Source organism: Phaenicophaeus curvirostris, chromosome 3 (genome assembly GCF_032191515.1).
Source record: "Phaenicophaeus curvirostris isolate KB17595 chromosome 3, BPBGC_Pcur_1.0, whole genome shotgun sequence".
Lineage (NCBI taxonomy): Eukaryota > Metazoa > Chordata > Aves > Cuculiformes > Cuculidae > Phaenicophaeus > Phaenicophaeus curvirostris.
The window spans coordinates 30,021,838-30,044,537 of record NC_091394.1 but is presented as its reverse complement, the minus strand read 5'-3'; the positions used below and the strand labels follow the sequence as shown (position 1 = coordinate 30,044,537).

Genomic DNA, 22,700 nt, shown 5'->3' with positions numbered 1-22,700 from the left:
GACACGTAAACTGAAAATTGGTGAAAGGACCATAACCACCAACAGATCATCCCTGTGCCCTCCAGGGACTGGAGAGAGGGAAGCGGCAGCTACAGGTTTGTAATAGCCACAGAGATAATCCTTAGAGTGAAGGTGAGAGTCTGGAGGGCACCAGCCCTCACCACAGCTCATGAAAAACTTTAGTTGACTGCAGGTACTTCTGCAGTAATGCTAAAGGGCTCTGGTGAAGGCAAATGAAAATAAAGATTGCCTAGATGCTTAAACTGTGTGTTCCCGTAATTTACAGGCTTGGGCTTAAGTGTGCTGCACTTGAAAGGGTAAAGACGCTTTCAGGAAATAACATCCCTGTAATATTTAATACTGGAATGTAGCTTTTTGCCAACTTATTTTTGCCCAGCACAGTTTTATGCGTACTTAACATTTACCCAAATCACTGGCAACGTTTGGCACTGCAGCTATGTACAGCAGTGGGTGCCTTCCTTTTATAATAGAAATGTCTGGGATGAAGGTCACAGCGTGTGCTTTCTGGTTGTTGGTGGCAACTGTATGCGTGCTCATGCAATGCGTGGCTGTTTGCCAGGTGTAATACTTAACATAAGAAACAACATTAGGGAAGCCAAAGTTCATCTTCTCAGTGGACACTATGCCTTGTCCTGGCAGCACAGGTAGGAGAGTCCAAGCAGACCTAGTAAATATGCTAAGCGCAATAAATATTGAATATAGAAATGTTACAATTACTTGATGAATAGGAAAATGTAAAGAAAAACTTCCTTCTTTAGTCAAGTTACTTTACTTGTTTAACGTGTTTTATTTCCTTCACTTCTTAAGGAAGTCTGTACTAAGTTGTGAAGAGCGTGAAATGGATGTGATTGCTAGTCAATGAATAACTTTTAAGCAGACCTATAAAATGAAGCAGTTTTATTTCTCTGGCTCAGGAAATTATTTTAGAAAGAGAGAATACGTTTAAGAAACAAGATGTCTCATGCTGGGAAACAATACCAAGAAAAGCAATACAGGCACCATGAGAACCATGAATCTGACAGATATATGAAAGACAGAAGAGCGAGAAAACCATACCCAATCAGTGCAAGGTATGTCTCTCTCACCTTAAAGAAACACATCACAGCAGGTCTATAACATCTTGTCATCTTGTTTGTTTGCTTTTAAATACTTTCATATTGCAATATTAGGGAAGCATTTACTCAACCTTGAAATCAGGAAGTATGAGCACACCACATTTGTTATTGCGAGGGGGAGCTGTTTTACACTTAGAAATTTACCTTTTTTCTTTGTATTGATCTTGAAAGTGGACAGGAGGGGACACAGGAGATGTGTATTTCCTGGAGCTAACTGGATCCACTTGGGTCACAACTAGGTGAAGCGTGGCCATGTGTCGTAGTACAGGTCCTAAGGTCTGGCCAGCAGGTGACAGCAAGCCAAGGCTTGCCAAATATGCATTGATTAAGTGAGAATGCTACATGACTGAGGCTAGCACAGGGACTTACCGAATTCTCAGATTGCTCTAGTTCAGCTGTGAATAAGTTCATATTAACCCAAACCAAAAATTAATTAAGGTAGTCGCAGTCAACAAATAAGTAGTTGAACGTTTAAGTGCCTGAGGCTGTTTGCAGCGCTTGAGAGTGGGTCAGCCCTTATCAGCACAATAAGCAAATCAAATAATAGAAGGTTTGGAGAGACAGATAAACTCTTAGGATACTACACTTCTTTCAGCCTGGCTAACCTGCAGCATGTTAGAAGTGAGCTTAGTCTGTTTTCCTTTGAGTGCATGCCAGTGACCGCCCTGTAAGAAACAGAGCCGTAGCTGTCAACAACGGTTGCAAATTGACCAGGGTAGTAAAGGTGTTCGTCACTCCTATTAAGTCTCTGAGGGCATGATTGTAGGGCAGTTGAAAAGTAGAGGCAAAGAGGGACAGGGAATAAATATAAATAAAATTATTGAAAAGTTAAAGTGCTGAAGTACTCTGTGATAACATGCATTTTAGCAAGAAAAACAGGATGAGAATAAAAACAGTGGTGAGGAGAACTGTTTGGACTGGAAGGACTACTTATGCCTAAATGTAGAACATTTGGGTGGTGGTAATCCTATTGTATTATGAAAATAGATAATGTGTTTTTCTTCTGTCTCTCTTAAATCATGAAAAATTGGAGAGAAATGGGAACAACAGTCAGCCTAAGAGTCGCCCTCAGAGGCGGAGTGGTTGTCCTTAGCAAAAGCAGAGATCAGGATGCTATCTAGTTAAATTATCTCCTGAACATATTAGAAGTGTGAGCAGCAAATGGCAGGAATGCATTTATTGCACTGTGGAGAAAGAAAAAGACCAAAAAAAAAAGTGTTGTTGCGTTGGGTTTTGGTTTTGGGTTTTTTTTTTTATATCATATATAGCATTATAAAAGCATTGTTTGAAAGGATAGCTATAAATTAAACCACACTCCTTTGTAAAGCACTTCTCTTGACTCCTTGGTTTTGCTGTTAGTTTTAAATGACTGGACATGTAGGCTGAAAGGAAGGACTGTAAAGTCCAGCAGACCGTCCCTGTATCCACTGGGGATTGGAGAGAGGGAAGTGGCAGCTACAAATCTGTAATAGCCATGGAGATAATTCTTAGGGTGAAGCTGAGAATCTGGGGGGCACCACCTCTCACTACAGCTCATTGAAATACTTTTCCATGAATTGTTTTGATGGAGTTTGGATTAACCTAACAGCATTTCCCCTGCTTAGCTCCCACAACAAAACAAGCTGCTTTTGTAAGGAAATTTCAGTGTTTTGGTCAAGACTTAGACTGAAAGACCAAAAGACCTTCAGGTACTATAATGAAATAGGTGGGAAAGTTTAGTGGAAAGTGTAATTTGGGCACCTAATGCTTTCATCCCTTAGGAGCAAGACTTCCTAGCCAGAGTATTTCTCTTTCCAAATGCATTTCTGTCTGAAATGCCTATAGCAAGCTTTTTCTCATTGCTGAGGAGGAAAGTTCTGAAGGAAGACAGGAGCAAAGGTAGCCAGAATAGGCCATTGTGGGAAAAAAATAATCTAAAAGAAAGAATATTCTTTTTTTTCTTAATTGTACTCTATTGCTGAACATTACGGGGAGGGATTTGTTTGGGGTTTTTTTGTTTTGTTTTGTTTTCTTTTCTGGCAAGTAGCAGGATACAATAGAGAGAAACAGCTGCATCAGAAGTACCAAAGGGATTGCTTTCAAGTTAACTGGAAGTCTTATAAATCACACAGATTATTTAATTTATGTGACACAGCTGCGCAGGATGCTTTGGTGGTTGCACAAGACACAGGACAAAGGTCAGAAAAATCAGAAATGTTTCGGCCAAATAGAGCTCTTGGCAACTACACGTGGAGATGTTAGCATTGGTCTTGTTATTGAATGCCTTAATTAAAATGTAAAAACTACAAAAAGCATGATTTAATGGGGATGAATGAGATAATATTTGTAAGTTGGATTTGGAATTGGATGAAGATAAAGCTTATTGAAGTGCAGGGATACTAGGAAACTACAGCTGAAAATGCTGATCTGTGGATAAGAAATTCAAGATAAAAAGTAAATAGGAAGAAGACTTAAAAAAAATAATGGTGCTGAATGAGACTTAAAATACCCTTTAATAACAAAATTGTCCAGCTGTATCTTGAAAAAGGCAAGCTCCAGTTCTCCTTCAGATGAAGGAGAGTGTTTAGATTAGATCAGACACTCACAAAACAATTTACAGCCGATACTTATTTTATTTTGAGCATTAGCTTAGTTTAAAAAGGGGAAATTGTGCTTTTCCTATAGAATAATCTAAACCCCACTAATCTTAAAACTCACCGAGCTTCAGGTGTGGAGCTGTATGTCATTGCAACAAGGTGGACAATTGCATCGTGAAGCGTACAAATGAAGGGTCTAATGGGAGACATGAGAAACTGAGTTTTATGGAGTTCATTTTAGATTCCTCCTCAAATATTATAAAAAACATTTAAAAATGAGAACTATTTAAACAGGCAGTTTTCACCCCCCACTTTAAAATTTGTATCTGTTTTTTTTAATGGCTTGCTTTCTTTTAAAAGGCATCTTTGTGAGACACAGTAATTACAAGTGCAAACTTGACAAAACACCCATTAAATAGTTGTGCTACTTTATACATTTACAATGTGAAAATATTTTTCATTTTTATTCCCTGGGTTGTTATGGACTAACTAAACATGTTTGGTTTTAATGAAAAAGTTGTTACTTGTTTTTATGGGAACAGCAGCTCTCCCCATGCCCTCCTCCTTGTTACGTTTTGCAATTAGCCTAAATAATTCAGCCAGCCTACTTGGTGAGTACACAGTTTTCCAAAATAACGATGATCTAGTGCAAATAACCTTGAGAACACGGATTTATGCAAATATTTGGGATATTTGCTTTCAAAATACACAAGTCAAGAAGGTTAGATACTTATGAAGCAGGCTATCTGGTTCCACTGACAGGAGCATCTACCAGTTTATCATGTTCTAATATTCATGAGAGCATGATCTAATTAATATACATTAGTCATTTACTCCATTGTAGATCAACAGAAGACATCCAAGGTGGCCAACACTCAAGGACTTCTGCTGTTTGCACAGACTCTTACTCTAAAACCTCAGGAAGAACACAGGAATACTTTGCCCCACCACCGGAACATTATCCTCCCAAGGAAGCCTTCTCAATGAAGTGTTCAAAGGTATGCACAACAAGAGGTATGTGAGATTATTACTGCCTGCCATCCACCCCTCTCCTTCCAAGAAATTGTCTCGGTTTTGGTTTCTGTTTTTGGAAGCACAACAGAGTAAAGCTAGAGGAATATTAAAAAAACAAACAAACAAATAATTAAAGTTAATGAGTGGTGTGCCTGCAGGTTACTACCACTTTTTAGACACCTAGAGACAAGATTTATAGAGATATTTAGATACTTGAAAATGCATCTTCAGAGTATGCATACAGAGCATCAGAGTGGGTCATGTATGTAATTAATAAGGTTGTGCAGCAAGAAGTTAACCTTTGGGATTTAGGAATAAAATGGATGTTTGCATCTGTAGGCAATTTAAAGATGGCTGTTGAAACTTTGATGCTAGTTTATTACTGGAACGTTCTTCTCAGACTTTTTATCATCTCTGGATTTAGTGTAGTCATCACTGATACATCTTTATAAAGCAGCGTTATGGGAGACAAAACTACTTTACGGACATGAATCCTATAAAACAGCTCTTGAGGAATAATTTGGGGTTTTTTCATAGCTAGGAAGTGACTCCAACAAGCAGAGAAATGAGCATTAATGTGGAAGGAAATCAGCCTTACACTTAGTGAACTCATTCCTGCAAACTGGAAAATATGGTTCCAAAATATCCATTACTCCTTTAAAGTTTTCCTTCTTCCAGGATGAGCTTTCTCGCCTTGTTTGTAAGAAAGGCCCATTGCAGTCCGAGTTGGATCTTGCAGCTAGGTGCAAAGTCTTTGGCCAAAGTCTGTAAACAGCCTTTCAGTGTCCTCCCATAGAGAGATGAAGAGTTTAGTTGTTGAAAGTAAATTAAAATACACAATGTTAGATTATTTCTTCACTTCATGAAGGAAAATTAAAAAACACACTCAGTTTGCTCTTGCTATTTCTCTGTGTGTGAATACGCAAACTGAGTGAGCTGAACTATTTTCCCTTATAAATCGGTTCTGTGTGTTTGTATCTAGTTTGCTTTTCATTTTAAGGAGATTTAACTCCACAAGTTAGTTGCATACTTAATGTTACAGATCCAAACTGATACTTCTTCCCTGATAAAATTGCACCAGAATTTCTAAATTTTTTAACTTGTCTGAGAAGCTCTAGAAATCTCCATGGCTTATTTTATCACAGCTTTAGAAAAGTGGAGTGGCATGTTAGTTTTAGTTTTAGGTTTCACTGGCTGTTTAGACTTATGGATAGCTTAATGTGAGTTGCTGGGTTTTTCTGACAAACATTTACTTCTCATTATGTCAGTGCATTAAAAATCATCAACATTTTCTAAATGTCCTAGTTTTGGATGCATTGGTTGATGATGATGATTTCATTCCCACCCCTCCCCCAAGGTATTGCTCAGTATTTTCCAAAAATTTAATGTCTGAGCTTGCAGTGGAGGAGGGAAAAAGAGATCATGTAGAAAATAAACCCTTTTATTAGCAGTTCTGCTTCAAAAAAGGAAGATATAGGAGGTTGATAAGATTATGAGGCTGTTACTCCCCTGTTTTAATTTTTGAAAGTACCAAGGCTTAGCAGAATTTTCTAGCACTGTTTTTCAGAATTCTGTATTCCCTGCAGTCATAGTAAATGTTATAAACCTAAAAGCTATGTGAATTGTTTACTAAGAAGTCAGTACATGTGATCTACAGCTTCTTAAAGCATGAAAAGTTCCTGTAAATACTTCTTAACCATCTCTTTCTTTAGCTAATCATTTATCATCACCCCTTCCCAATCACCATAATTCGAAAATAAACTAGTATCAAACAAGGCTGGGAAATCAAGTGATGTTCCAGTCTTTTCCAAAGCGTCATCTGAAAAATGAGCCTTAGTTTCTGAATGTGCATCACTCTACTTTCGCTGTGTTGTTTTTTTACTTTTTGCCCAGCAAATATACTCATGCTCTTTGCACACATTGACCAGTTTGACGAACTAGTGAGGAATTCTAACACAACCCATTTACTTCACTCAGATACTGCCCTCTTCATCCATGATTTTCACCAGCAACGTCCCAAAAGCTAGCATTGAGTTTCCAGAAATAGTCAATTATTTTTGCAGCAATCATTTGATGATCTTAGCTGCAAGCAGCAGCAGGAAAAACGACAATGTTCTCCTATCTCTGTTATTCCCACCTTCCTTCCCTAATCCTTATCCCTTCTTTTTACCGCATTAAAACAATGTATCCAAACCAAATATAATGAAAGAAACAACTGATATTGACTCCTTTTGCCAGGAGGAACATTTGATACCATCTAGGAAACTTTGAAACATTCTGTTCCTTTTTTATTCATTTCATCTTGAAAACAGGAGGAAAAAAAGTCTGTTAAACTATTATATGAGCAAATTCTATTCATAGGCATTCAGGTAGTATCATGTGGGTAGCAGTACTGGATCATATGAGGCACCTAATTACTCATCCTCTTGAACAGTGCACAAGAGTGCAAATTTAGAACCATCAGAATTTGGACCAGTAGAGAGTGAGCTGCCCCCTGGAATACTCTTTGGATTGTTGGAATTTTCTGAACTGGAAAACTGTATTCACTTCCATTATGCTTAATGCCTCTTTACAGACCTATCAAATTTGTTTAATCCTTTTCTGAATCTCCTTCTGAATGTTTGGCCTCCATATTATCTTACAACAAGGAGTTCTACAGTTTCTTTATGGCACTTGAAGAAGTACTGTTTTGTTCCTTACAACATCTTAAAGAAGGTGTCTGGTGGCATTCAAAATACCTGATGAAAATCTCTTATGTTCACCTTCTCCGTGATATTTGTGGTTTTAGAGCAAGGCCTTCCCTTTCTCCCTGTCACTATGCTCGTACCATTTCTTCATAGAGTGAAGAAGAGTCGGTTTTGTCCTTACCAAGAGTGAATTCTCTCCACTTCTGGTTAGCCTGTCAGCCCTGTTCAGGCTGTACCTGGACCTGAAATTATTTGTTTAGAGCCTCTCTGTGTGTTCTGCAGATGAGAGGGTATTTGAGTACATGCATGAAATGTGAATTTGCTTACTGAACACTGAATTCATTAGTTTTTCATTCAAGAGCTTGAACTCTCAGCAGCCTACCAGTTTTACAGATGGCAATCATGGAATAATTTTGTGTAATTATTACTAAACATACTTCACAATCTCACTATTCTTTTTTTTTTTTAATTGCTAGACTGTGCATCTGCTGTAGTTTTTTGGTGTGTGCTTCTCATCTGAATCTCTTTGGAGCCTCCAGTTACAGCTCTGTGGGTCATGTTGCAGAGCAGTCTCAGGATTTACAAACTCTATTTCCTTCAGGTAAAATTAAGTGAGAAGGTATTCTGTCCTTTGAACCAAGCTAGAAGTAGAATAAAGTACTTCTCTTTTCCCAGAAAATGCGTGTCATGTAGTTCCTAGGACTTCATTTACAACTGTTTCACTCTGCAGATCGACTCCCTTCGCACTGGTAACATGGACATAATTAGTGACAGGCAGCACAAAACAAAGGATTCTCCTTAAATCTATTTGTTTGAAAACTAGTTGTTTCCTCTTAGTCTTGATTTTATTTTAACCACTGCTAACCTGTGAGAGGATCTTCCCTTTTATCTCACCAGAGCTCCCATTAAACTTGCATTTAAGAGCACAACCACTTGGACTGCTTTTCTTCACATCTGCTGATTCTTAGGGATTAGTTTCTTCTAACAGAATCTTGCCTCTTCCCTGCTATCTCTCTTTAGGTCTGCTTTATATATGTCTGGGGTTTTTTTCATAGGCACAACACGCTGGTGGATCTGCAGATTACAGATTCAAAGGGCAACAGAAACACAGAAATCTGCCACCTTTCATTTCTGTAGTAGTGAAGGAAACTTAAGGAACAGCTTATGGGCTGGTGTCGAGCTGTCTAGATGCTCTGTTGGAAATAAACTGTTCCTGATTAAGACAAACCTTTAATCAACAAAGGAAATACTGCTTGCAATAACCATTTCTTACAACTTATGCACAGTAGTGGATGCCATTTAAAGCTGTACACATTGGAAACAACAAGGGTTTCTGGTGTGGGGATACTTAGAGCTGAAATTCTTTCAGAAAACATTTGACTTGCTTTCATAGTGTAGGTAAAATTTCTGTAGTTCTCTCCTCCCTGTAGAAAAAAACTAAACTAGTAATCATATTTGCTTTTCAAAGGATCTCCCTCAGGTCCTTGGAAAATATAATTCTATTTAGTGGTTTTTATTAGCAGAAGGATGAGAAACGTATTCATGACCGGCTGCCATGCTGCTTCACCTTAGAGCAAAATCCGAGTTAAACTCAAGAGTGGACTAGTTATAGATATTTGGTCACTTGACCTGGAACACTTTTCATTTTCTTTTTCACATGTGTATTGGTGTGAAGGAGGTGGAGAAAAGCAATTCCAGGATAATGCTCCTTTAGTTTTGCTTAAACAGCAAAGGTAAACTAAGTTACTCCCGTCTTCTGTCAGTATGTGACTCAGGAAACGCCTGCACTTTTACCTTGTGTAGAATTTGTACTGTGTTGGTCATAATTTCTGAGCTAAGTAACATTTTTAGTTCTTCAATTCACTTGGCATTTAAGGGAGAGAGCACTAAAAAGGTTAGAGAATGGTTTGTAGGGGAGCAACTATAATTGAATCCCTGTTCTTTGCTGCCATGAATACAGCTTAAAGAGGCGTCAGATTTCTTAAGCATATTGTAGGGGCTTCCAGACAATCATGCCTTTAGCTTACACTCTGACATCCACAATTTTTAAAACCTTCAGACCAATTTCCTCTCAGAAAAAGACAGCATTATAGTTTGTAACAACAAGAATAGTCTTCCAATTTCAGGCATAGCCAGGAGGAAATATCAAATGAACTTATTTGGGGGAGGAAATAGAATTAGGGAGTAACAATGACTTTCTCCGGGATATATTCATGCATTAACAAGCCAACATTAATTCAAACATAAACATCCATAAGCTTTTGTTTTTACAAAACACAGTTCTATCTTTTTCCTGTAGCTATGCATTCTGGCAAATGCTCATAGACTGGAAAAATACTGAGATGAAAAGTCACCCTAAACACAGGGTTCACACGAGTAGACACTTGGTTTGAGTTACGCTGTTGTTCATAGCCATTATACTGCTGCTTTTATACTGTTCTATTATGTCCTGACACTGTTCTTCTTGGAGGAAAACGTGGGAGCAGGAGGGGAACAAGACTTTGCACTTGTATCCCTTCCAGTGCTGCGGGGATGTTGGCAGAGAACACTGAAATGCAACAGGCATTCAACTGAAGTAAAAGATCTGTAGCTTCAGTTATGTATACTTGTAAGCACTGGAAGGGTCATTAAGTGTGCATAAAGCAGGTAACCTTGTGGATAGAAACAAGCATTTGACAAGTATGTTCAGCAGAACACATTAGATCTTGTCAGCAGGGTACTTATATTTCTGTGGAAGCATTCAATAGGATTAGACACTGGTGTATTTTGTAGTCACTGTCTTCACATTTTGCCCCTACAGTCTGCCATGCCTAGCTCCTTTAAATAGTCCTCAAAGTTGTCATCCACTATTCCTGTGGCAGTTAATTTCAACATATTTCTGCTGTAAGACGGGAGCACTGAGGTCCTCCCCTCTGGTCTCATTTGTAATTAGATGGATTGCCCTTCGTTTCTGTTACAAAGTATATCTTAAATACAGTGTGACTAGCAGACTGAATTTGCCATCAAGTTTTTTAATCTTGTAATTGTGAAGACAGAGGATATTAATAGTGGGAATTGGACAGATCCGTACAGATTAAAATAATCCCAGTTATTTGAAATACTTAATTAAAATTGCACAGTAACAAGATACAGTGGCAAAGCTTCAGGTGACCTTCCTGTTCTGAAGTTAAAGTATTTCGCTTGGAGGTAGGTCCTGTTTGCTGTGAAATACAAACAGGCAGGAGCAGTTCCCTCTATAAAAACATGCAGGGGAGCTACACTAGTTACAGATGCCAAATGTTACCTTTAGCAAATTGTTACCCTGCCTGCATATGGGACTTGTCTCTGCCCACATCTTTCTATCAATTTTTTTTTTCATGCACCTTTTGGCATTGTTCTAATGTGTACAGTATTGGTTTTAAAGAGGGGAGAACTGCAACTGAAACTCACTTAATTTGGCAGGGGGAGGTACTGGCAAAGCTGATGTTAGCTGTTAGGTATGTGTTAACACTTTAGTCCATGCTTCCCTACTGGGAAATCTTAATTAAGTCTACACTGCATGAGTATAGAACAGGAGTTGCGTCATGGTTCTAGTGCCACTGGGTTTGTTTTCCCCATATGTGACCCAAATTCTGGGAACCAAGAAAAGAGCTCTCTTCTTCAAAATGTGGCTCCCAAAGCTAATTGATGCAGCAGACTGACTCTGTATTGAAGGTAGCTGTATTTCTTGAGCAGGTGATATTGGCTTCCTTAAAGGAGACAAATCCACCCAGTCAGGAATGTTGCTCACCAGGTGTGACAACCCTCAATTGGCAATGTGACTAAGAAGCTCAGGTTCACAGGTCCTTCCAACCTGACCTACCTTCAGCCAGACTATGATAAATTAAAGAGCAATAACACCCCAATCTTTGTACTTAATAAAGGCGGCTCGGTTTCTGTTCAAATGGAGGGAGTGGCTATGGAAAGTTGGCATCAGGAACAAAGTATTTCATTGTTTTATGAACTCCTTAAAAAAAACCAAAAAAACCCCCTAACTCCTGCAAGTTTGTTTCAGTACCAAGGTATTTGTTTACTACTTGAAAGAACTATGAGTACATTAGGAGGAAAAAAGACTGTTTCCTGAAATGCAGAACGAGGTGACCGTGCAGAGACCCACCAATGTTACAAACACATTTACAGCCCTGTACAGCCGTTGTATTTAAATCAGTATTGCCAAGTGCGACAGTTCAGTGCAAGACCTTTTGCTTCCCACCCTCTCCAAAATCATGGGAGATGACTCATGCTTGGTTAACAGGAGAGAAATCAGAAAACATGCTAGAATACATGCTTTAATGAACTACTGGGAACAAATAAACCCAGGCAGGGGCTGGGCTGTACTGAAACTGTGTCTTGACGGCAAGTAAATCTTAGTGTGGTACTGTGCTGGGAAACTGTATGGGGACAGAGGCTGATGCAGTAGTTCTACAAATTAAGTCCACCCTTCCCTGTGAAAATTGGACAGCACTGTTTAGAGGATGGGAGGGTATTAAGCAGATGGAATAAAGCAGGTGGGACTTTTTTTTTTTAAGGGAAGTTGATACACAGGAGGAAAAAAAAGACAATACATTTGGATCTGAGCACTCTGATTGTGAATACAAGGCTTTTCTGAATCATTGAAAACAAGGCTGGTCATCCTGTGAGATTTCCTAATGGAGTGATTATCTTGACTAAAGAGGGACAACTTATTAAAAGATAATAATAATGCTTCTTTCTAAAGCACATAAATAATTGGATTTTCCCAAGTTTTAACTATTTTTCCATTGATTTACAGTAAGATGGATGTCTCAAATGAGCATAAATGTATTGGGCATTTACACGCCATTTAAATTCAGTTGGCTCTGAGCATTTAGTTCCCTTGGGTCCTTTGAAAAGCCAAGATTCTGTTGGTGTTACATTGCCTAACAGCTCCTGCGTTTTAGGGTTGGGCTGTGATTTTTTTTTCTGCCTTTGAACATTACTCTATTAGGGAGGTTTTAGCACAACTCAGTGAAAACTCAATCCCTCCACTGGCTGAAGAACAGAGACCTACAAAAACAATGGTGGTGTGGGGACTTGGGGGGTGAGGGGGAAATGTTTGTTTATGACAAAGCTGTGTATTGCCCTGATCCTGCATCAGTGAAGTTGGTTGAATTCTTGTCAGTGGTTTCAGTAAGATCTTGCTTTGTATGGGTATATTTAAGGGCAATAATAGCATTAGAAGGATGTTTTTATACTTTGCATCCAGATTTAGTATTTTTAATCTGTGGTGAATGTTGTCTCCATTTCATTTCCCTTGTTCAGTTTTCCTCCACTGTTTTGGTTCCTCCCCACTTCTGTCAAGTTTTTATTGCCTTCCAAAAGCAGAACAAATTTCTTTCCTTTGATGTTTTTCCCCGCTTTCTCCCTTTTCTATTCCTCCCGACACTGACTCAGTTTAGCAGAGAGGTGACCAGAACTGTGCGTTGAGCTGTGCCTTTACTCTCTGAAGAACACTAAACCTGCACTGGCAAGAGAAGTTCAGCATTTGAGATCCTTTTCAGGACTGGCTGCTACTTTTGTAAGTCACCATATATGGTCAAAATACTTGTCTGCTCCTTTGGAGGGAAACAAAAAAAATTACCTCCGAGAAGTGGAAAGCTACCAAACTGGGAAAAAACCCAAAAGACAACTTCCAGTGAGAAAGTCTGGGAGAATTATTTTTAATGCATGTGTTGTAGCCTCTTGTTTCCTCTCCCCTTCTCCTGGAGTGACCCCAAATGGGATGTAACCCAGGTACCACTGCCCTGTGCAGCTCCGAGCATGGCTTGTGTCACGATGTCCGAGAGGGGCAGCCCAGCACCCCTGGGGCTGCCAGCTGAGTACTGCTGCTCCTGCTGGTATGTACCCTGCAATGGAAGCAGAGGGAGAAAGCCAGCCAGAATGGAGAAGGTCAAACATAAAACATCTTAGAAGTACTCAAGGAAGTTAACTCAAGAGTAAAGAATGATACCATAAGAGTTGGGAGAAAGAGTCCGTGTGCAGCAAACAGAGGGAAAAAGTGAGTGCTGTGCCAAGACACAGTGGAAAGAGACACTTTGAGAGCCTCCTCTATTAGTCAGACCCTCTTGGGGTTGGGGGGTGCAGCAGAAACAGCCAGAACTGACTGTCCTTTAGACTGAGTCTTGTCAGCTTCAGAAACACAGGAGCAAACAAGAACTCACCATTTTACTTCATATACACACATGCATACATACACTGTGATCCCAACACCTGAACAGTGGGGTCATCCTGCTACACTGCCTGGTTTGAAAAAGCTTTGTCCCAGCTTCCAGTGCATGAGACTTGAGCACACAGTTGAGTTACCGGGTACCACAGTCAGACACAGTGTAGTTTTATGAGGCAGTGCATATAGATTTCACAGCTCACCACACCTGAAAAGCAGAGTTTCTGGTCCCTCTTCAGTCCTGGCTGTGTCATTTCCTCTACTAAACTCGCACTAGCACTGTTGCTCATCAGATACACTCTGAGTCACTTTAAGTTGCTGAAGTTGCAGGAAAAAACCAGCAGCACACAAGAAAAGAGTTGATTTTTTTCCTGCTCTTTAAAATTTATTAGAACAGCTCTTGGAAGGGCCTAATACTAGGCTGCAGTTATTACTGGGAAAGAGAGGAAAGTGGTGACTGCCCAGCCAAAGGTAAGAGCCATAAGCCTAAGGTCAGCTGCGTGTGGGTGTGTGCCTGCTTCATTGCACATTTGAGCCCAGCATTTGAGAGAAGACAAAACCATTGATTAGGGCTTTAATACCATGGCAGTAGCCAGCATGCACCTGCTATAGAAAGGGAAGAAAAGGTGCATAGTAGGTTAATAGCATAACTGCTGGAAGCCTAGTGACAGCAAAACCAGATTGGATTCAAACAAAGTTAATGAGTACGATACATTTAATTTGCACCTACTGCAGATTTAGATTTTATGGAATGAACAAAACTGTTCTCTGGAAAGCTCTGGCAGCACCCACTGTCTTTTAGATTGTAGCCATTCCTGCCTTCAGTGTTGAAAAGCAGTTCAGGAAAGAAGCATGAGAAAGGAAATGGATATCAAGGAGCACAAACTTGAGTCTCATTACTTGGACAGTACAGAGAGGGCTAGTTCCCAAAGCCAACTGTTCCCTGTGAAGATTTTAATACGAGTCAGTAGATTTTAGATAGATCCCAAGAATTTGAACTTGAAAAAGGAACAAACTAACCAAACCAGTGGAGTTAAGAGATTTTTCAGACCTTCTGTCATCTTGCACTCAGGTCTTGCAATGCCTTCATTATCGCATGGAGTTAGGGAATGGTTGTCGAGATAACTAACTTCCCATTAGGAAGACCTTTTAGCAGGCTAGTTTCTGGGACTGTAACTATAAGCTGATTTAGTAGCTAACCAACCTGTGAAAGCTGGAACGACAGCACAGACTCAAAAGCATGGCTTTGAGTTCAGCCCTTTCTGCCTGCAGGACACTGCTTGACAGAGATCACTGCTAGTATGTGTGTGCTAGCATATCTTGACACAGCTAAATGTAACTGTCCTTGTATTCCTTATTTCTCAAATGTGTCTATCGTGTTTGTACTAGTGTTAATAGTATAGTAGTTTGTGTATCAGCTTGTAAGTGACCACAGATTAAGGTTTAATGAGGCTTTTGGGGTGCCTGAGTCAAGATCTGAACATACTGCAGGGCTTAATATTTCCATCAAAGCCCTGGTGATTGTACAAGGCGTAAGGGATTTCCACTTATTGTCTGCTACTTTCACAAACCCCGCTGGCTGTCATTGTAGACCTGTAATTCACAGCTTCTTACTACATACTGCTCATCATTTCAGGATTTGCTTTGCTACAGGAGGCTTATCTCTGTGTTGCAAGTAACTAGTGGAGCTAATGAACCTCTCTTCCTTGTTTAGTTACTCTAAACAATTCTACAGGAGGCGTGTGTGAGAACTGTACAGGTACATAGAAAACCTGTCTAACCTGAATGCCCTGTCCAAGGAAATTTTTCAAGTGTGTCACTAGAGCATCTGCTGCTGCAGTTAAAAATACAGTAGACCTACACTGTCATCCCATCAGCAAAGAGCACTGTGGTACCTTCAATGAGCTAAGTGAAGTTAAGGGGTTGCATACAGAATTTATGTGAATACGTAAGAAGTTTTAGAGCAGCAGCATTGAGGATTGGGGCCAGTTATAAATGTGGAGAGGTTAGCAGCAGGTGCTGACTGCTTTGACCCACTAAGCATCAACTTTTCCTGTACATCACTTCACTGAGCTTTAGAAAAGGCAATTTTCTTTTGTCAAAGTGCCTCACCAGTCATAAGCAAAAAGGAAACTCTGAAGACAGTGGCAGGAGAAAGCTGGCTGGTCATGAATTCCCATCTTCCAAGTTGCCAAACATATTTAAAATTTATGTTTCCCTTAATCAAATGGTCTTTCCTCCCTGTAGATTTGTAAGAACTGCTTCCTGATGGAGTATCTACGAGATCAGTAGTCAGCCCTTAAAAAAGGAAGTGGCCTTCTGTGTCCAACACTGTCCAAGGGCCCTGAGGACCTAAGTTGACTCCCTGTATTTAAAAGGCATATTGTAGAGCTCAACTGAGCAGGCAAAAAGTTTCTGATCTAGTTCCAAGCAATGTCCTCTAGAGCTATTACTCTTTCAAAATATTTTGAACCGTCCTAGTGAAGTGGTGAGTCTGTACCCCTTAAAAATACCAAGTCTTTTGGTTGCATTGTTTGATTTGTTACAAGAAGTTCCAAATCCTTTCTCATAGACCAAGATTTAAATTTCTCTTTACATTTAGCCTCACTAATATTTCCTTTTAAGTATTTGAAGCCTCCTGAACAGACGCGGTAACCAGCATGGTTATTGCCCTGCTTTACAGAAATGGTTTTGTGGAAGGATCAAGGAGAAGGCATATTATCATGTAGAAATCAGCATCACCTCTGAAGAACACATGCCTAGAACTGCACGCTTAGCTCCTCCTTGAATCACAGAATGGTTTGGGTCTGGAGGGACTTTAAAAATCATCCAGTTCCCACCCCCTGCCACAGGCAGGGACACCTTCCACTAGATCAGGTTGCTCAAAGCCTCATCCAACCTGGTCTTGAACACCTCCAGGGAGGGGGCATCCACAACTTCTGTGGACAACCTCCTCAGCAAGAGTACTTTGTCTTCACTGCCCACTCGCACCTAATCCTTTTCAGGGTATGGAATCTTTACATGCATGCATTTATGTACATATATATGTACACGCACAAACTGAAACATGATGAGCCTCAGATATTCTGTTCCCAGGTATTACCATTGTTATCACTGCTCCCTTTTGTCCTCCTGGGCCACGATGTGAATGGGCTCAGTACCTGCCTCGGGCTGCATTAGCAGAAGTGAGAGGACCAGTCTGGGTAGAGGGGGAAGCAGCAACTTCTCAAGTGGCCAAAGGTCCTCGTGAAGCCATTGCAAACACCTTCCTGTGAAGAGCAAGTGGCAGTAGGAAGGTGCTTTGTTTTTTCAGCCCTCTGCATGGGGAATAAAAAGGGGAGGAATGGAAATATCCGATAATCCGTCATGGTGGATGTCACTGGCTTCCTTCAGTTAGAAGCATCAAGCAATACAAGAGAGGAATCTGTCTAATTCTCTTGTGTGCTCCTTCATCCCTTTCTTTTCAAGCCCATACAGCCTTGACAGCAACTGAGCCATTGCTCAAGAGGAAAAATGTTATGCTGACCAGCGTTAGCCCCATAAAATGGAAGTCAGTTTGCAAGCCACAGATCCTGCGCTACTCTAAAAGCAAATACAGGACCACTCTATTGAGCATCTTATGTTCTTGGCTGTCAGACTGCATTGGAGTAATAAGATTCACAATGCTGTAATTAACTTCAGAACTTGAGGAGAAACGCACATGATACACTAGGGATTTTCATTTCCCAAGTAGGCAACTCTAGCTATGCTATGCTTCAAGATCTGTCATGTTTACTAATCGTAGTCTGACCCCTAGCGAGCTGTCACAGAATAATCAGATTTATCTAACATGCTGCACCTTCCTGACAGACCACTAAAAGAATTTAACCACATTTTTGGGGTTTTTTTTCCTTAAAAAAAAAATTTGGTTACCTTTATCAGTAGCATAACGTAAGAAAAAGAAGTATCAGTTCAGAAGTCATAAGGCTTTCTTATGAAGATGGGAGTGTAGAACAGAACACATGACCTGGTATCAAATTCCCGTAACTTACCTCTGCATATAAAGATATAAAGTTTTTTGCCTCCTTCCCGTCCTCTTTTTTTTTTTTTTTTTTTTTGGTGCAATCAAGAACTGCTTCTCCAGATCTATGGAAGGGGATGAAGTGGCAGCTGCATCTGGTTAGAAAATAAGTTTAAATTAACAAACCAGACAAAAAATCAGGGTGTAAGTTAAAGCAATAAACACATTTTTAAAGGACCTAACTTGGACAATTTAAGCCATTAGAAGCCTCCAGTTTTTGTCAGCTTTAACTCAGCATTTTGTTCATACTGGATATTTCTTGCTCAGTGTGTTTATGCCAAGTAGTTACAGGCCAAAATACAATCATTGTGTGCTTGCCTTGGCAATAACACAAGCACAGTAAGATTTTTATGGATTTTTTTCCCTGCACGATGATCCATATATCAAGCACACTGGCAAATTAAAAAAGAAATTTGCCCAACCTCTGAAATATACCCATGAGAGCTCTTTTTTTTTTTTTAAAGCGGCACTCTTCTGTCACTGTAGCCAAGAGAATCATCTCAGAAATAGTGCTCTCTGTCTGTGGCTTTGGTGTAATTCTGTCACCCCCACTTTGCCCAAGATGTGATTCTGACACCTATTCCCATCTTTCTGCTCCTTACAGGCATTCTGAAGTTTGTGGAAATCATGGTTAACATCCTGGTGCTGATTTGTGTGGGCGCTGCCCAAGCCTCCGTTGCAGGCTTCACGTCCCTTGGTGGCTTAGGCACAGGATCCTTTAGCCTGAATTCAGCCTATAGCCCCTTTGAAGGCACGGAGCTCCGGGAGGTGAGGGAGTTAGACATGCAGTTCACCCAGATGAGAGCCCCTTGCGTGTATGGGGGAGTAGCCTTCAGCTTAGCAGCAGCAGCACTTACCCTTGTCTTCCTTGTCGTGAGCGCGAAACCCATCCAGCAGCTTAGAATGGGGCTGCTGGCAGGTGAGTGTGCTTTCAACCTGCTGGCTGGCACGGCGTATGTCACGGCTGTCGGTCTCTACCTGCATTTTGTCAGCCAGGTGAATTCCACAGAAGTTTGCAAGAGGCGCGAGAGGCTGTATGCGCGCCGTGGTTACACCTCCATGAACTGTGTGGTCCAGGGTGGTGACGCAGCCGTCGGCCTTTTTGGTGTTGCAGCTGCTTGTTTGTACTTTGCTAGCTTTGTGGTCTGCATCCTTGCAATCCGAACTGTCCAGGCCTTCCGGAGTCATGCAGCCAAGGCTCAGCACAGCCCCAAAAGCAATGTTAGAGACAGGAGCATCAGAAACCACCATGCTGTCCACAGGACCTCTGAAAGCTCCCACAACGTCCAAGCTCTTGCCACGTTAGTGTGAAGTCAGTTCTGGGACTGTGCCAGAGAGCTGGAGCTTCAGCAACAGATGGACGCTGCGTGTAGCGTGCTGAGCAGGTGACCGGTCTGCAGTGTATTATCCTGCAAGGTGCTGAAGTGCATCTTCAATCACCAAATCCAACAGTACTGCTGTAACATGATGTAATAAAATTGATGTTGAGTGGATGTTTTAACAAGGGGTTTTGCATCAGTCTCTCAAGCTGGACTTGTGTATTTAAAATGTGTTTGATGACTGTAATGTTTTCATCCTGCACAGAGCAAAGTCAGACAGCAATGGGCAGTTAGCATGTTGCTACCACAGCGCTGCCAAACTTGTGCTAACAACCACTTTCCTTCCTTTCCCAGGACATAAGGAATAAAACACACAGCTAGGACGGGCAGCCTTCAACAGATCCTGTGCCTGTCGATGCATCCTATTGCCTTATGCCACACCGCTCGCAAAGCAAAGGACATTAGAGTGCTTTTCTGAACCACAGCCGAAACTGCTCTTGTGACCTGTTTCCCCTGGGGTAGTGAAGTGTTTTATCTTTTGAGGGGTTTGACACATGCCAATCACGTGCTCCCTGAGGAATACTGCCGGGAGGAACTGGCTGCAATTTCAAAGGCTGTGTCTGGTTCCACCTTCCATTCCCTACTGGTTTCCTCGTCTTACTGAACATAGATGAGAACCTGAGAGACAGCACACTCGTCAGCTATCAGTCAGCTTTGCAAAGATACTGCCTGCTTCTGTAATCACCTAAATAAGGTGATTTGGTCTGCTAACTCCACAGCCAGTGGTGGGCAGTGCCAGAGTTGGAAACATGCTGGGTACCCTGGAGTTTTCCGTGGGAATGCTGTAACAATGACAGAAAGTACATGCGGCCTTCCAATATCTAAACATGCAAAGCATGAGTGAGCAGCAGTAATTGTATGCCCCCAGGGTTGAGAAAATAAATTCAAGAGAACATCTTTCAAGAGGCCTTTGTTTGAGGCAGATGAAATAGATCACTGGTCTTCATAGATGAGGGAGTGAGAAAAAAAAGGCTGCTCTTGAAGTACATGAGATTTGTCAGCTTGAGAGAAGAGAAGAGGCAATTTTGGTTCTGGCTGTGCTCACTCTTTTCAATTTTGTCTGGCTCCAAGTCATTGTCCAGATGAGGCTCTTTTGAACCATCGGAGAGCTTATTTATGTATACTGCATGTATACACACACACACAGTTTGCAAAGGATTACGTTTGAGGTAATATGAGCCAAATAAGAAACCATTATGGTTCTGATTAGAAGTGATTACATGAGCCTTTGCTGTAAGTATTTGTCATTTATATAATATCTTAAACATCTCTTTAACAGTTCCAACATCAACAAGCTTCATAGCATTATGCTTATGAATAGGCAGGAGTGAAGAATTTTTCCAGTCTTGTCATGACTCTCAGTAATGATAAGAGTTGTGAAAATAAGACTTCTATTTCTAGCTCTTTACACAATCCCAGACCTTCACTGCTGTGCTGTAATGGCTGGAAAGTCTGTTACAGGGATGTCTGGCATGCAGCTAAAGCCACAGCTAACCACGTTTTAGGCATTTCTGCCTGCACACTTGTTCCTGCACTACCTTATCTTGCACATTTTGAATGCAGGCTTAGTTACGTGATGACACGCTTATTAGCTTATACAAACAGCAAAGAGCAGCACCTTGAAGTGACACGTTCAAAAGACTAGAAAAGCTTGCAGATAAGAATGTATAAATCTTAACTCAGTCCTTAAATACACGTGCAATATGAATTTTAATTTTCAAGCTTCTGCCCCATTCATTTTTAATGCTTGCCTGCCATGGTTGTGCAATAACAACAGTCCTCTGCGAGCATCAGTTCTGTCTCTTTAACTGGTGTGGTAAAGTCCTCATCAATTACAAGGTAATTCAGTCATCAGCAAAAGGCATACAGAGTTTCCCTTTGGATTTCTGCTGTAGCATTCCTTCTTTGGACACTTCAGTTCCTAACAGTCAATCCATTTTGTGTCCCTTTCCTGTGAAAAGAAGTATTTTTATGCATTTTTATTACAAAAATATTAAAAGTAGCTGATAGTTACAGGTACTCAGTTGGAGACTCCTGGGACTCACTCACTGCTCCAAGCATTGGGTTGATCCTCACCAAGTTTTCTCAGCTTCTCCCCCAGCTGCCTCCTTGCATTCACTGTCCCTTCATGTTTCTAACCTCTGCAGCCTCAGATTTATTCCTTTTATCTAAGATAAATCTACCCTTTTCTAGTTTAAAACTGTTACCCCTTGTCCTGTCACTACAGGTTCTGGTAAAAGTCTCTTTCTATATTTCTTATCAGTCCTCTTTCTATATTGAAATGCCACATTAAGGTGTCCCCTTAGCCTTCTATTTTCCAGGTTGAACAACCCACAGTCTTTCAGCCTTTCCTCATAGGAGAGATGTTCCTGTCCCCTGATCATTTTTGTGGTCCTCTTGGCTTGTTCCAACAGGTCCATGTACTGAGTTTTCCCAGGGCTAGATGCAGTATTCCAGTGGGGTCTTGCAAGAACGGAGGAAAATCGCCTCCCTGAACTTGCTGGTCATGCTTTTTTTTTTATGCAGCCAGGATATTATTGGCGCACATTGCCAGCTTGCATTTGTTTTTTTTATCCACCAGCACCCCTGGGTCCTTCTCCACAGGACTGCTCTCAATCCCTTCATCACCCAGTCTGTACTGGTACTGGTGAATGATCCAGCTCGAGCACAGGACATTGCACTTGGCATCGTTAGAACTTTGTGAGGTTTACATTGGCCCACTCCTCAAGCCCCGAGATCCTGACAGGCCCCTCTGGAGGGCATCCCTTCCCTCAAGCATACCAATTGCACCCCTTGACTTGGTGTTATCCACAAATTTGCTGAGGTCCTGAAGTAGAGGGACCACGAAGAAAGCCAAAGCCTGTTGATTGCCTGCTTCTTGAAAGTTTTCTGCCTCCAATTTGTTTCCTTTCCTGCCACCATAAAGAAAGATCACTAGGAAATAATCACAAAGAGGAAATAATCATCAGTGCTGCTTCCTTGAATCGCTTTCATGGAGAGGAGTGTAGGAGAGGAGAAGGGAAAGTGCCAGAAATACTCCTCAGAGGACTAGGGCAGGGAAGAAGCAGCTTTTCTTACCCTTGGGGTGAAGGGTGAGCCATGTCCCATCAAAACAATCCAAACAATCTTGCTTCCCAACTTTAGCAAAACCATGCTTAGTATCCTATAGCTGACTTGAAAAAATCTTTACTATGCAAGCCGGGAAGGTGTGATACAAGAGCAGAGATTTTCTGGCACACACATACAACTAAGGCTGCAACAGGCTGTTCTCTCCAGCTGCCACTGTGGGTGGTCCAACCCTCCAGGGCTGATTAGCCTTCCCACCTTCTGCTGCAGTTGGCTGTGCCCCACGGTTACCTCTGCACAACGACTGCCAGTTAGTACGGGATGATAATCTGCATTTGGACCAGTAAAGAAAGGCACGGCTAATAGCTCCTGTCAGCCCTGTTATTTCTTTCAGCCTGACCCTGCTGCACACCCTCTGCACGCATGCACCTCCTGTGTGCAACCTTCAGGGTCAACACCAAAGATAAACTCACTTGCTTCTCTTTGTGGCTTTAAAGCAGCCCCTCACAGCCCAGTTTTACCTAGAACAGAAGAACTGCACACAGTCATCAACCTCACTCCCTCTTTGATGTGAAGGATACTC

General features: G+C 41.1%; 1 protein-coding gene across 3 annotated transcripts; it reads left to right on the top strand.

The window, feature by feature from the left end:
• The first annotated feature begins 11 nt into the window (after positions 1 to 11).
• On the top strand, positions 12 to 19,729 carry LOC138718866 (MARVEL domain-containing protein 3-like). 3 transcript variants are annotated; one of them, XM_069853546.1, is made up of 4 exons: positions 12 to 95; positions 936 to 1,091; positions 4,557 to 4,726; positions 18,277 to 19,729. In XM_069853546.1, the coding sequence occupies exons 2-4, from the start codon at positions 976 to 978 to the stop codon at positions 18,981 to 18,983; spliced, it is 993 nt and encodes a 330-aa protein (XP_069709647.1). In that variant the 5' UTR covers positions 12 to 95; positions 936 to 975; the 3' UTR covers positions 18,984 to 19,729. The 3 variants fall into 3 exon arrangements, with proteins under 3 accessions (XP_069709647.1, XP_069709646.1, XP_069709648.1); XM_069853545.1 differs by lacking the exon at positions 12 to 95 and adding an exon at positions 528 to 665; XM_069853547.1 differs by lacking the exons at positions 12 to 95; positions 936 to 1,091 and adding an exon at positions 7,890 to 8,014 and having other exon boundaries at positions 4,568 to 4,726.
• Positions 19,730 to 22,700: the final 2,971 nt, after the last annotated feature.

What these genes read in the sequence shown, in the direction of transcription:
- LOC138718866 (XM_069853546.1), top strand. Translation starts at nt 976, where the DNA reads ATGTCTCATGCTGGGAAACAATACCAAGAAAAGCAATACAGGCACCAT. An exon ending in CCATACCCAATCAGTGCAAG is followed by an intron (nt 1,092 to 4,556) that starts GTATGTCTCTCT and finishes ACTCCATTGTAG; the next exon opens with ATCAACAGAAGACATCCAAG. An exon ending in AAAGGTATGCACAACAAGAG is followed by an intron (nt 4,727 to 18,276) that starts GTATGTGAGATT and finishes TGCTCCTTACAG; the next exon opens with GCATTCTGAAGTTTGTGGAA.